The 14,616-nt window shown below is 41.3% G+C and overlaps 1 protein-coding gene across 5 annotated transcripts; it reads left to right on the top strand.

The window, feature by feature from the left end:
- Positions 1-310: 310 nt before the first annotated feature.
- Positions 311-14,339, top strand: LOC5510708. 5 transcript variants are annotated; one of them, XM_048730506.1, is made up of 7 exons: positions 311-4,667; positions 9,635-9,770; positions 9,867-10,191; positions 10,264-10,502; positions 10,724-10,964; positions 11,223-11,373; positions 11,455-12,119. In XM_048730506.1, exons 1-4 carry the CDS (start codon positions 3,783-3,785, stop codon positions 10,376-10,378), a joined length of 1,461 nt encoding a protein of 486 aa, XP_048586463.1. In that variant the 5' UTR covers positions 311-3,782; the 3' UTR covers positions 10,379-10,502; positions 10,724-10,964; positions 11,223-11,373; positions 11,455-12,119. The 5 variants fall into 5 exon arrangements, with proteins under 5 accessions (XP_048586463.1, XP_048586462.1, XP_048586460.1 ...); XM_048730505.1 differs by having other exon boundaries at positions 9,635-10,030; positions 10,112-10,191; XM_048730503.1 differs by lacking the exon at positions 11,455-12,119 and adding an exon at positions 12,351-14,339 and having other exon boundaries at positions 9,635-10,191.
- The last annotated feature ends 277 nt before the right edge of the window (positions 14,340-14,616 follow it).

Raw genomic sequence — 14,616 nt, 5'->3', positions numbered from 1 at the left:
TGTAAAGACTTTCTTTTATAGCTTGTAATGTAAAAATGATTTATCCACGCCGGGCTCTTCAAGTTACTATCACAAAGAATTGTTAGTTGACCCCAATTTCTGACTCAACCACTGTATTCCCCCGCAGTCGTATATTAAAATCTTAATACTATAGTTTTAGTTAATGTAAATTCCCTTTTAATAACACAAACAAAGCTAAATGTTTCATGTGTTTTTAAAACTGAAAGCCAATCCTTACACATTTCTTTAGTTGTCCATTACTGTAATTCCTTGGGGTTCATTTCGGGGACTCTTGGGATCGTTTCGGGTCCCGGGATCAGTTGGGGAACTTTTGGGGATCGTTTCGGGTCCTGGGATCATTTCGGGTCCTGTACAGGCCGCTGATGAAGAGCTAAGCAGAAACCGAGGTGCACGTGGAGACTACTGTGGTCGTGGTGGAAGTCGTGGGATCCAACAACGTGGTTAAACAAATCATGTTGAAAACCAAGACTACTCAAGCGACAGCAGTTAGTTTGACAGAAGACAAGAAAAACGTACATGCTGTTTCTGATGAGCCAGTAGTACCAATGGAATCAGGAAGGATGCACTAATTGACTCTGGCTCTGTCGCTCTCTCGCCTTTGCGCTCCGTGGAAAAGTCACCACTAAAGTAGAAAAGCCCATAGAGAAAGACATAGTAGAAGGGTTGAGGGCCCCACCTTCTGGGTTAGTCCCATAGTTATTGCACCCTAACCGTCAGGAGACATCCGCCTATGTGTGGACATGCGTCGTGCTAATGACGCGATCATCAGAGAAGGATTCTCAAAGCAACAATAGATGAAGTCTTAGGGCCCGGTCTCACTAGCAGGATGTTCAGGACATCTCTGTTTAGATAAGCTCAAAAACTGACAGATGTCCGTGACATGTTACGAAGCCAAGTGCGGCCTATGTTTTTACGCAACACAACAAATTGGACGGCGGGACAAAACATCAAGGAGCCGATGTCCTGCCCCAGGGCAGGACATCTACCTGATATAGGGGGAATTCTGTTTTTTTTTTATTCTTATCGCGCAAAGAACGTCACTCACACGAAAAACGTAAATGGTCTCAAATAGCAACCTTCGATTCGCCTTCAAAGCTAGAGGTGAATCCCTACAGAAATCCCTTATTTCCAACAATCTGGCGGCGTGAGGAACGGTCAATTCTAAGCCAAACATGTACGTCTTCGCTTTCGGTGCATAATACACAACTACATTTGCAATTAACTGAGTAACAGTAACAGCTATGTATCCGACTAACGCAGCACGATGTATAGGTACATCCAAACGAAAAGCAGCAGATTTTTTTCTATTCATGACTTAATATGCAGACGTGCAGTATGCAGAGAGTATTTGCTCTTCAAATCTCCCGCGCGCGAAGGAAACGCAGATGAATGACATACGATGTTATTTTTAGGGCTCGTGATCCACAGATGTTGCAACCAGTGCGACCTTAAGAATGTCTGATAGTGCGTAGATGTCACGGTACAAACTTGTACACCTAAATGTCCCTGACATCTCCTGAACATGTTGCTAGTGCGACCGGGCCCTTAGATAATATCAATGGGAGTACCATGTTTTCAAAACTCCATCTGCGCCTAGGACAGAGTTAGATGAAGGAGCGCGGTATATAACAACTATCGCTTCTCACGATGGGCTATTCCTTTACAAAAGGTTAATGTTTGGAGTAATTTCAGCCCCGGAGAAATATCAGCAGATAGAAAGGCAAGTACTTGCAGGGATCGAAGGGGTTCAGAACATAGCAGATGACTTAGTAGTACATTGTAAAGACAAAGAAGACCATGACAGGAACCTAGAAAATGTAATCAGACGGCTGGGCAGAGAAACTTACCCTGGATTCAGATAAATGTTCCTTTAGAATGAACAAAGTCGTTTTCATGGGTCTGCTGTTGTCTAAGTATGGAATCGGTCCTACCAGTGAGAGAGTTGGAGCAGTGCTAGAAGCGACCCCACCGACTTCTGGTTGGGTTCATTTCGTGTTCCATTCCCAATTTTGCCACTATTGCAGAACAACTTAGAGCAGTTACAAGACAATAGGCACCCTTTTAGTGGGAGGGAGAACAACAAAATGCTTTTGAGTTTCTAAAGAAAGCCCTAGTTGATGCTCCAGTGTCGGTCTACTTTTATAGAGATGCTCACACAAGTGTAGTACCGATGCCAGCCCAGTCGGACTCGGAGCTGTGCTTATCCAGGAAAAGGACGGTGTTAGCAGAGCAGTATGTTATGCAAGTGGCAGCCTATGCGACGTTGAAAGGCGCTATAGTCAAACGGAGAAAGAAGCATTATCCATCGTGTGGGGGTTTGAGAGGTTTAATCTGTATCACCAAGGGCTAGAGACTTTTGACCTTGTCACTGACCATGAGCCATTGAAGATTATTTATTCCAGCAGATCTTAGCCATCAGAACGCATCGAAAGAAGTGTTCTGCGTCTCCAACCTTACAACTACAGAGTGCGCTACGTAACGTCGACAACATAGCAGATGCCCTTTCTCGGTTGTCCAAGCAAGTGCCTACTAAGAGATACCGACATGATGATGAACATGTGCGTGCAGTTACTTTGAAAGCAGTAAAATAGGTAGAGAAAGCTTCTTCTATTGAGGATGTGGAACTACAAGCAGTGAGGAAGTGCTTGTTAAGCGGAAACTGGACTGATGCTCCCAAACAGTACCTACCCGTCAGGAACGAGTTGACATACCTTTGGCACGTCATCCTGCGTGGAACCAAAATTGTGATACCGACAGTCGTAAGGAAGAGAGTTGCAGAGCTTGCACATCAAGCATTGTAAAGTATTGCCAGAAATATTGAACCACGCGCATGCGCGCTAATAACCAGAAGTTGAACTAACGGCTTTCAAGAAACAACGAAGTTTGTTAAGAAATGACTTACGCATAACCCTAAAACGAATTTTTAACCGTATCCTCATGTGAAAATGAAAAAACCTGCATCGGAATCGTATTTTTCAAAGATTTAACATAACAGATATAGAATAATGTTCGACACATAATGAAAAAATAGTTCGGTTTTGTAGGTTTTAAAAATAGCGTTTTCATTGTGTTGTTCGCTAAATGCATCTGAATAAAATAACGTAAATTTGTCTCAGATACCCTTGAAATAAAACCTAGCACTCAGTAATAATATCTCTTGGCTCAAAACCTGCATCGGAATCATAATAAAGACATGTTTACCTTGAGTCTTCATCGAGAAGATTGTCTTTACCGCTTCATCGTAATTCGGTTTTTGCGATATAAAACGCATGATTTCCACATCTCCCTTGAAGTTTTGTTCGTAGTTTCCTGACATTCGAATGACAAGTCGAACGTTTGTCGAGAAAGTTGAAGCATTTTATCGCGCGCCATCTCTTTGAAAACTGGCTGTTGATGTTGCTACGAATTGTCTAAGACTGCTGGGAGCCCTGTATAGCTAAAGGCCGTCCCTCTCCAGGCTTTATCTGTCAATCATTTTGAAATTTAGCGGGAATTTCATTGGCAGGTAGTTCATGAATGAAGTTGTAGTTTCATCGTAGTACGCGCGTAGAAAAAAATACTACGCAATGTATACAGTTTATAATGACTGAGTAATCAAAGAAATGGCGACGTAACGAGGAAACAAAAACGCCAGTCGGTAGGTTTTCATTCTGACAACACACTATGTCGGATATATTACAAAGGACGGATCCATTCTTCGAGTTTTTTACTGACGGAAAGTGACTCCAGGTACGAGCACAAGCAACGCCTTGCAGAAAACGATGCGACCCCTCCTTGCTGGCTGGTATTTAATCAAAACGAAGGACATTCGGTACATCGACCTGCTACACAAGTCTATAGGGGCCACTCTGAAGATCAGTTCAAAAAGCGTCTTACTTGAAAAAAGATTGGACGATCTATGCAGGAGAAGTTCGGCACAGAAAAAGAAACTAAACGTACGGGGATCGGTGAAACAGCGCTTGGACTTTTGCACCAGCGCTTGCAAAGTCCGACTCTTGAGGAAAGAAGTTGTAGAAATAAAGGATTTGGTGGAAGAACGAGTCGAGGAAACTTCTTCCATTGCAGAACGTGATGAACTAGTTACAGCCTTGAAAGATGAGGTGCGACGGCTCAAGGGTAATAATGACTCCTTTAGACAGCAAATTAGGCACTTGAAGAGGGAAACATGCGATGCAAATGTGGGGACCCCCATCCCTGAATTAAAGACCGAACAAAGTAAAAACCGAAAAATAAAAATACTAAAAAATAAAGCAGTGAAAGCACTTGCATTTGTAGAATTGCTTGGCTTAGAGCTTGATTTTCTCCAAGTAACTGACTCTGTCAATGAGAAAAACTACAATCTGGACTTGTCAACAGCATGTCAAGGTGGATCCAAAACAACAGGCCAGAATGCCCTATACCTGTCACTTAATGAAAATGACAAAGCCACTGTAGAAAGTGTTCTATTTTTGATGGACAAATTTGGTGTTGGGGATGATTTTATCCAAAAGGTGTCAAGCATAGTCGATGGCTTCCCAAGAGGCTATATCATAAAACAGTGTCACGCAGAGCTCAATAAACAGTTCAACATCAGGCCCACTCCAGGACAAGTTCCAGGAGCCCAGTTCTCTTTCAAGGAGAGACTGGTAGAGCAAATCAAGAGTCTGGTGAGTTGTTAGTAATTTGAATCAGAATTGATTCATGTACAAAAATGTATTAAGAAATGATACCCCCCACACACACACACACACACACACACACCAGGAAACAACAATGCAACTGTTTCAAGATATGGGCTAACAGTAGATAATCTCACGAGAAGATCAGAGAAAGACAACAACACGAGTGATTAGCTCTGTAGCCAAGATGGAGGGCTGCATCCGGGACTTTATTGTTCTTACCACAGGGAACCCAGATATTGTAACATCCTTTCTCTTTTGAGAAAGTGAAACAGAGGCTTATAACATAACTAACAATTGTCCTTGTGTATAGCAACGTGCTGATAAACATTGTTCTCAGTTCTAGACAAAATGTAAACAATAGGAATAAAAGATACAATCAACTGTTTAACATCAGATTAGTCTCTTGTTTTAACTCGTGATATAATCCCTAAGGTAGCTTGGTTGCGTAGTTGTCCGTGAGGATCTCCGTATGGGTATTATAGGTGATGTCTGTTCCTCAGCAACCGCATTAGGTGTTTCCACTTGCGCTAGTGTTTCTGGTGATTGGGTGGTAGTACTAGATTCCATTTCCGCGGGTGGTAGTACTACTTCTGGTTTCCTTGACGACAATTCAGGTTGAGTTTCCGAAGTTTTTCTTAGATCGATTTGGTTTTTTCTATACTTCCCAGGAGGCGTTTCGATGTCATACGACCTTTCATCGAGTCTCCTAACAACCACACCCTTTTCCCATTTTTTTATTGCCTTTTCTAAAAGGTTTCAGTCTGATATTATCCCCCTCTTCCAAAATTCCAAGATCCTTAGCATTCTTGTTATAGTTCTTACACTGTTCCATCTTGAGCCGACATCGGTCCTCCTTCAGAAAATCCATTCCCCTAGGTTGGAGTTGTACATCAGTCATGGATAATATAGATTTAGTTTGACGATTGAGAGGGCGTTGGGCTGGGCTGCTTCCTGCTCCTTGAGTTGGTGTGTTTCTTATCTCAAGGAGTGCTAGCTGGGGGTCTGTTTTGTCTTGAGCACATTTTGAGAGCATAGCCTTTGCTGCATTTACCCCAGACTCAACTTTTCCATTTGCATTTGGATGCCCAGGTGAAGATAGATTATGCCCAAAGTCCCATTCATAAGCAAAGTCCTCAAACTCTTTGGCATCAAACTGAGGTCCTCCATCACTGACTAGTTGTACAGGAACACCATATCTTGAGAAGTGTTGTTTCAGTTTCCTAATCACTGCAGGGGAGTCAGTTTTCTTAAAAAGGTCAACTTCCCAGTATCCACTAAAATAGTCAACTGTTAGTAGGTAATCTTTGTTGTTCCATGAAAATAAATCAACACCAACAATTTCCCATGGTGCTTTAACTTCTATAGTTATGAGTGTTTCTTTCTGTTGAGCTTTAGCAAATGTTTGACAGGCATCACAAACACTTGCTAGCTGTTTGATTTCTGCAGACATACCAGGCCAAAATATGCATTCACGTGCACGTCTTAACATACTCTCACCTCCAAGATGTGATATGTGGAGATGGTCTTTGATCTCCCTACGCATGCTCTCAGGAACAATGACTCGTTCTCCCTCAAAGATCAATCCATCATGTAAGGTCAGTTCATCTCTATATGAAAAGTATGGTGTAACCTGAGTAGGCAGTTCCTGTCTCGAGTCTGGCCATCCTTTAAGAATGAATGATTTCAGAGTTTGCAGAGTATCATCCGTTTCAGTGGCTTTCTTTAGCTGTCTAAGCCTTTCTTCTCTAATTCTAAGTTGACCAACAGCATTAATCTTAGCAAAACTATCCTTGTGTTCAGTATCATCAGGCAAGTATGCACTAGATAATGTATCAGCTATGTACATCTCCTTGCCCTACGTATATACAACTTCAATGTCATACTGTATAAGTCTAAGCATCATACCTTGAAGACGCTTTGGGGACTTGTGCAGTGGCTTGCGTACAATCATTTCCAGTGGCTTATGATCACTATGCACAATGGTTTTCCGTCCAAACGTATATTGGTGGAAACGTTCCAGCGAGAACACAATTGCCAGGCACTCTTTCTCAATTTGCGCAAACCCGCATTCCGTAGTAGTAAGGGCACGACTGGCATAACACAGCGGCTTTCCTTCTTGTAGTAAAACAGTGCCTAAACCAGTGCTCGAGGCATCACATTGAATCACAAGTTCTTTGTCAGGATCATAATAAGCAAGTACAGGAGCTGTAGTCACTAGTCTCTTTATTTCTTTCATCGCATGATCCTGTTCCTCACTCCATTCCCATTCCACATCTTGTCTAGTGAGTCGACGAATAGGATCCATTACTGTGGAGAGTTGTGGAAGGAACTTTGCGAGATAAGTTACCATTCCCTGGACACGTCGAGCTCCCTCAACATCTGTGGGGTTTTCCATTTTAAGAATGACTTCGACTTTCTTCATATCAGGTTTTAGACCCTCACTTGTCACGACGTGACCAAGGAACTCAACTTCAGTGATCTTGAACACACTCTTCTGGTGATTCAGCTTAATGTTATTTCTAGCACAAACATCAAGTAGATTTCTCAATTTATCATCATGATCACTCTCAGGATGTCCATAAACTAGAATGTCATCAGCCACACAGACCACTCCACGAAGACCTGATAGACTCTCCATGAGCTTACGCTGGAATATCTCAGAACTGACTTTGAGACCAAATGGGAGACGACACCAACGAAATCTGCCATTCACAGTGATGAATGTGGTCATGTAACTACTCTCTTCATCGAGTTTACAGTGCCAGTAACCATGAGCAAGATCAAACTTACTGAACAGCTTAGCATTGGCGAGCTCAGGCAGGATATCATCAATTGTCTGGAGAGGGTATATTTCCCTCTGAAGAGCTTCATTCCCAAGACTCTTGGGTCAAGACAGATCCTGAGCTGGTCATTCTTCTTCTTCTGTATAGAGATCTGTGAGCACCATTGAGTTGGCTCAGTTACAGGCTTCAGGACTCCAAGCTTGACAAGGTTGTCTAACTCTTTCTCAAGTGCAGGTTTAACACTGATAGGTACTCGTCGTGGTGGACTTTGAGTAGGCACGGCATTGCCATCAACCTTGAGATTTACTTTTTCTGAGAAACATCCTACAGCAGTGTTATCAAATACAGCTTTGTATTCAGTCACTAATTCTGTGAATCCATCAGCGACTACATGGACCTGCTTGAAGTTATCATAGTTGACCGTGATGAGCTTCATCTGTTCCGCTGCTTTTCTGCTAAGCAAGGGTGTTAAATCCTCTTTCACAACTTCAAACATGACATTATACTTCTTCTTCGTAATCAGATTTATAATGATAATCCGACACTTTCCCACTGGTTTAAGAGTAGTTTTGTTGTACATGTTCAGTGTATTTTTCGATTCTTGGAGTTGAGTGTTTTGCGGCACATATTTCTGATTTATAACATTGACTGTGGCACCGCAATCAACCTGGAATTTGACTCTCCGTCCATCTTTTAGACACATCTTAGCATATAAGGGACCACTAGAGACAGAGTTAATTGATTCAGATATGACTGGGCATACCATTTCAGCAGAGGAATCGGAGTCAGATCCTTCACCAACAGTATGGACTTGTTTCTTGCCACCCAAACTTGGAAAGCAACTCGAGAAATGGTTGGGAGCCTTGCAATTATTGCATCTCTTCCCCCAAGCTTTGCAGAATTCCTTCTTTAGAGTGTGAGAATAGCCACAAAATTTGCAATTTAGCAGCTTGACGAGGATTCGTGCCTCCAGGTTTACCATTACCGACTGGCTTGTTCCTTTGACCATGTGAAACACCTTTTGTTTTTTGCTTGTTTATATTTAATCGGTGTACCTCCTCTTCCTTTTCAGAAATAATCTTCAGTTGATGAGACGTTTTCTCATAACTGTGACAAATGTCAAGTGCTTTCTGTAGAGTGAGTTTTCCTTCTTGCAGCAGACGCTTTCTGGTACTATAATCTTTCACACCAAGTACCACTATCCCTCAGTAAGGAAGTTTTTAAGCACTCACAGAAATTGCAAGTCTCGGCCAATGTCTTCAGGCTTGCAACATAGCTGTCAATACTCTCATCAGGTTTCTGGACTCGAGTGTTGAACTTGTACCTCTCGAAGGTCTCGTTGGTTTCACCAAGTATGTGAGCATCAAGTTTGGTTAGGATATCTTTAGCAGTGTCAGTTTCTGCAGGGTCACAGCCATTGTAGATTTGTAAAGCTTCTATTCCCATGGTAGAGATCAAGAGAGATTTCTTGAATTGAGGCGAGTGTGAATCGGCGTTAGAGACGACACAATAATGCTGCCATAGCTGTTTCCATATTTTCCAACTTTCAACTCCATTCTTTGCCAATTTCACGGGCTCAGGCGGTTTGAAGGCATAACCCGGCTGAAAAGATGATGTTGCAGGTGAAGGAGCTGGAGGAGTCTCTTCATATTCGCCAGTAGCAGGCATGGCACAGTACAGAGCAGTGTAGGTTCAATCCACGTGGTCTGAGGTCGAGAGTCAAGCGAGTTTTGAACGCGAATTTAGCAAGGAAATTCGTCAAAACACAGCCCACAACTTGAAGTTCCAGTTGAGATCAAGATAAATTAGCTAACCACGCTGCCACCATGTTTCAAGATATGGGCTAACAGTAGATAATCTCACAAGAAGATTAGAGAAAGACAACAACACGAGCTCTGTAGCCAAGATGGAGGGCTGCATCCGGGACTTTATTGTTCTTACCACAGGGAACCCAGATATTGTAACAAATCACACCCCAGGAAACAACAATGCAACAACAAATCTTGATTTGTACATACAGTACAGTAATGATATTTACAAAAATAAGCATATGCAATCATGATATTTACTAGATACTCTGGTTGCTGGGAATATTTTTAGCAGGACTGCCTGCTATAAATCATAAATACCCAAGTTAAAATAGAAGTGGTATCCCATTTCTTTTAACAGAGAGCAAGTGGTATGGTTACAGACCATGTCAGGATAAAGCTCAGTGGTGACGGGGCCAGAATGAGCCGCTCCTCAAATTTCATCCTTTTAAGCTTTGCAATACTGAATGCACCTGATGATCTGCTTTCCTCGAAAGGTTGTGTACCTCATTTATATGCTATATCTCTGGCTATACATGGAACAAGGCTATACATTCCAATGTTTCTCATACCATCTTACAATTACATTTTAGGTACACACACAGTGGCAGTTATCAATGGGCCAGAGAAGCATGACACAATAGCAGAGAGCTTGAAAGATGTTCTTGAAGAAATTGATGCAGTGCAAGATCATGGCTATGTAGAACTTGATGGCAAGAAGATAAATGTAGAGTTCTCTCTGGGCGGAGACTATAAGGTAACATTCGTCTACAGGTTCTTAGCAGAATGTAACATTTTAAAAAGAAAAACATCTAGTAATTTGCTTCTTTTTTTTCAGTTCCTCTTACAAACAATGGGTTTGAGTGCTGCAAACTCAGAATATGCTTGTCTTTGGTGCAAAGTTCACAAGAAAGACAGGTAAAAATTGTTAAGAATACTAGGTCTAAGTGACCTACACAATACAATGTAATTGTTTTGTAATTTCCCCAGAGGTGATGTGAGCAAGGATGATGAGTATTATGAGAAGGACCCTCTACGCAGGACCCTACAGGATATCATCGAGTGTGAAAAAAGAAAAGGGAGAGAATTACTGCTGTGTAAATAAACCCCTATTCAACATCGAACCTGACCACATACTAATAGATGAGCTCCTCTTAATGCTGAGGGTGACAGATATCCTGATAGATAATGCAATAGAAGATGCAATGCAGTGGGATGAAAAGGAAAAGGTCAATACAATCTACCTGATTATAAACTTTTTATGACAAATAAAGCACTTATATAGGGCATGAATCTGTCCATGTGCAATTAATATAAGAAGTGGAAAAACTGTAAGCAATGGAATTGTAGTACGTTGTAGTAAAGTTTAAAAATGTAAAGCGCCATTGACCTTTAGGAAATGGCACTACAAAAAGTTGACTCAAAGCAGAAAAAAAAGTTTATATTTCAGATCAGTAAAAGATCAAACAGGAAGCACAAGCCATCTGAGCCAATTAGTACAAACTATACGGTTGTGTGGGGTATCGTTTCAAGTGTGGGAGAAGCTTAATGCAGATGGTAGTGGAAGTGGTACGTATGACTTCACAAGTTTGATTGGTAGCGATAGAAAGAAGCTTCTGAAAGAGCTCCCAGAGAAGCTCATTGGTGTCCTACAGCCATCTACAGCTGCTAGGGTAGCAGAAATCTGGAAGGTAAATTTAGCATAATTATGCTGAAATCATTCTCACTGAAAATTAACAAGTAAGCTATAGAGATATAAATAAATTGTATTTTCATGATTTCCACCATTTGTATTTTGATTGTGTTTCTAACTGGAAACCACCATCCATGAAAGTCTATCAAAAAGAGGTAAAGCTAGAAGTGTTTTAAAAAATAAAAAAAAACCTGTATGATCTTAATAGAATCTGACAAAACTATTATACCTGTTTTTTATAACAAAAATTCGACAGGCTAAAGAATGGATAACCAAATTTGGTAGCCTTGGTGATGTGAGGCTTGGCTAAAAAAAAGAGCGAGTGACATGCTACATGCATGTTGCAGCCTATCATGTTCCAGCCATGATAAGGCGCTATCAAAACCTGAAGCAGTTTAGTGGTCAAGGTGGGTAAATAATATTATTTTTAGTAAAAATCAAAAAGTGAAAAGTTTTGAAATGGTTGTATACTATAAATACTTTTATAGGTCTGGAGAAAAATAATGATGATGCAAGAAGAGTGGTTTTGAGGAAATCTAACCACCTTGATGACCCCTGTGAGGTTCTGCGGGCAGGGTTTAAGTTGGGCAAGCTAAAGCACAGGGAGAACCTCCCTTGTCCCTATGTCAAACGGAATGCCCAATATTGGGAAGAGGAAATTAAGATGAGGCGAAGACGAGGGAACACAAATTAAGGCTCTACTAACTTTATTTGTCACTAAGTGCAACTTTAACGAAAGAAATTGTTACTTTCTCTTGAAAAGCCCTAGGTAATGAAAAGGCAGGGGTTGTCTGGAGTATTTCTTTGTTGTAAAGCTAACAAAGCTTCTAACCTTCATGGGATAAAATACTTTGATCCCCTGTCCATGCATGTCAGCCTGCTGATCTCAGCCCTTTGGAAAATATGTTGCAGGGAACTGATCTCTTTCGAATAATTCTGATTGGAGTCATTAAAATTAAATAAATATCTAAAAACATCTCCCCTGAAATAAAAGGTTACTGGTAATCTTGACCTAGATTTCAAAAGCACTTCAACCTCAGCTCGAAAGACTGCGACATTGGAATGAAGGACACTTCCATCAGGCATAGGTGGGGAGTAGAACAAGCTGAAAGACAAATACATAGGAGGATTTAAGTAAAGCATCTGAAAATAATTCTGAGCTAGATTTTGTGAAACTTTCTATTGTGGATCTGTTACATATGCAACTTGCCTATTATTTATTATTCTGTAGCCTCAATTTTTTTTTTAATTTGGAAACTAATAGGTGAAAAAAGCCCTAGTGGTAACTTCCCAAAGCCGACCTTTACCTTGAATTCGTTTCAAAGGTCGATCGCAAAAAAGATCAAGTCAAGCCATTCTCTTCTTCATTTCTCTTCTTCATCAGGTCCAAGGTATGGTGGTCGGACATAGACCGGGATGCAGAGAGTAAATTTCTCCACCCATAAAGCCTACACAGATGCTGAGGGACCATGGCAAGACCTAGCTCTTGATTTACTTTAGTTTTTGATTACTACAGTAGATGGATGAAGGTTGACCTTGCATATTCTACTAACTCTGAGAAGATCATAAATATCCGGATAGTCAGTTTGCCAGGTATGGAGTACCTAAGACCCTAGCACAGATAATGGATCCAATCTAGTGTCCGCAGAAATAGAACAGTACTTCACTGAAATTGAAGTCAACCACACACTAACAACACCACTGTGGCCAAGAGCAAACGGGGAAGTCGAAAGACAAAATTGCTCACTACGGAAGGCGATGAGGGCTGCACACGCTGAAAAGAGGAACTGGAGGACTGAGCTGAACAAGTACCTGCTAGCATACAGCTCAAAAACACACATGACAACTGGTAAGAGCCCAGCAAAACTACTCTATGGCATGAATCTTAATACAAAGTTACCTGATATTGGAGAGACGGGTGAAGTGGAGCAACACCCTGCAAGTAAGATATCGTGACGTAGGGAGGAACGAAGCAGATGCAGACTATTCAGATAAGAGACACCAGTCAGCAGAGAGAGAATTAGAGACTGGGGACCTAGTGCTGTTGGAGAAAAAAATGGAGAACAAGTGATCACCTTCGTATGATCAGGTACACATAGAATCTCTTCATGACGTAAAATACAAACGAAACATTCAACATCTGAAACGATTCAACCAAGATAATTCAGATCAGGAACAAGCTTTTGAAACTTCAGGAAAAGAACCAGGAAAAGAACAGGTCCCAATGGCAATCCCACCTAAACACAGAGAGTTTAGGCACAAGTCAAAGCACAAGTTGTAAGTCAGAAGCTACAGCACCCAGAAGATCTGGTAGAGCTACACAACCCCCGGAAAGTATCAAGGGCTTTGTTGTAATCAATTTAGCGAGTTGTGCGGACGTGCATGCTTGGACGGATAGAACTTGTAAAACATCTTCACCACCACCCTCACCACCATCTACACCACCATCCAAAAAAAAAAAGACGATCTACACCACCATCTACACCGTCATCTACAACACATCTTCACCACCATATCTATCACCATCTACAACGAAAGGATTCTCAACGCATTCTACTACAGCACCATGGACAACTCGACAGAAAACAGGATCTACAACACAACCGACCACTCAGCCAACGAGAACACCGACGAACCACGCAGTCCGAAAAACCTCTATCGGACGACTGCTGGATGCCGATGTTCCTGCCAATTATGTCGCCCATCTTAGTGGTCACAAGAATCTGAAAAGCCTAGATTCTTATAAATCGGCTTCGCTCGTCCACTTAGAAAAGAATAAAAGAATATCTCATGTGCTGAGCCGCTCGTCAAAAGAAGATCGAAGTAAATCCGTCACTACATTGTCTGCCAGTGGAGATATGGCTCACAGTATTTATCATTAGCAGCACAAGTCTAATAATGAGCTGTCAGCAACGGGTATTTTTTCGGGTGCATTCATCGGGAAATTTGAAAGTTTTTCTTTCAATTTTTCTCATTTCAGAGGCCCCTCGCACATGACTGAAGAACGACCACCGAAAAAGCGTCGAAGAATCATCTTAAGCGACTCCAATTCTATCCAATTGCAATATCCTTGACATTCTGCTTTCTGTGTAAAGCCTGCTTGAGGCCACAAAGTGTTTAAAACACTATTTATGACTCTTTTGTCAGATTGGAAAGCAGAACATCGAATCGTGGCTTTTATAACCGAAATGTGCTTGTAACGATGACGTCAATAGATCTTTGTTTATTTTTTGATTGACAGGAAAGCCAATCAAGTGTAAAAAGGTTTTATTGATTTTTAGAGGTCCACTGACTATATTTTTCAGCTTTTCAAAATTCTTCGTGTAAAATAGTTGTGTATTTAGTTCAAAGTAAAATGAAAACTATTTTACCGTATTTTTCTTTATGTCTTCGCGCTGCTCACTCAAAGCCTATGTTTTCGCTGGCGCTGAAAAAAAAGTTATTTACCGGGTTAAGGTCGGTCCGTATCGTGAAATACACAGACCTCGGCCTTCGGCCTTGGTCAGTATTTTCAAGACCTTCAATAACCCCTATATCTACTGTATGAACTATGGAAACTACAAACATTTGTCCAATGGCCTGAATAGTGATTTGAATTTAGAGAATCTAAGTATACTGTACATAGCACGATCATATTTTAAAGCGCGTTA

Source organism: Nematostella vectensis, chromosome 7 (assembly GCF_932526225.1).
Source record: "Nematostella vectensis chromosome 7, jaNemVect1.1, whole genome shotgun sequence".
In the NCBI taxonomy this organism is placed as follows: Eukaryota; Metazoa; Cnidaria; class Anthozoa; order Actiniaria; family Edwardsiidae; genus Nematostella; species Nematostella vectensis.
This window is presented reverse-complemented; position numbering and strand designations above follow the sequence as displayed.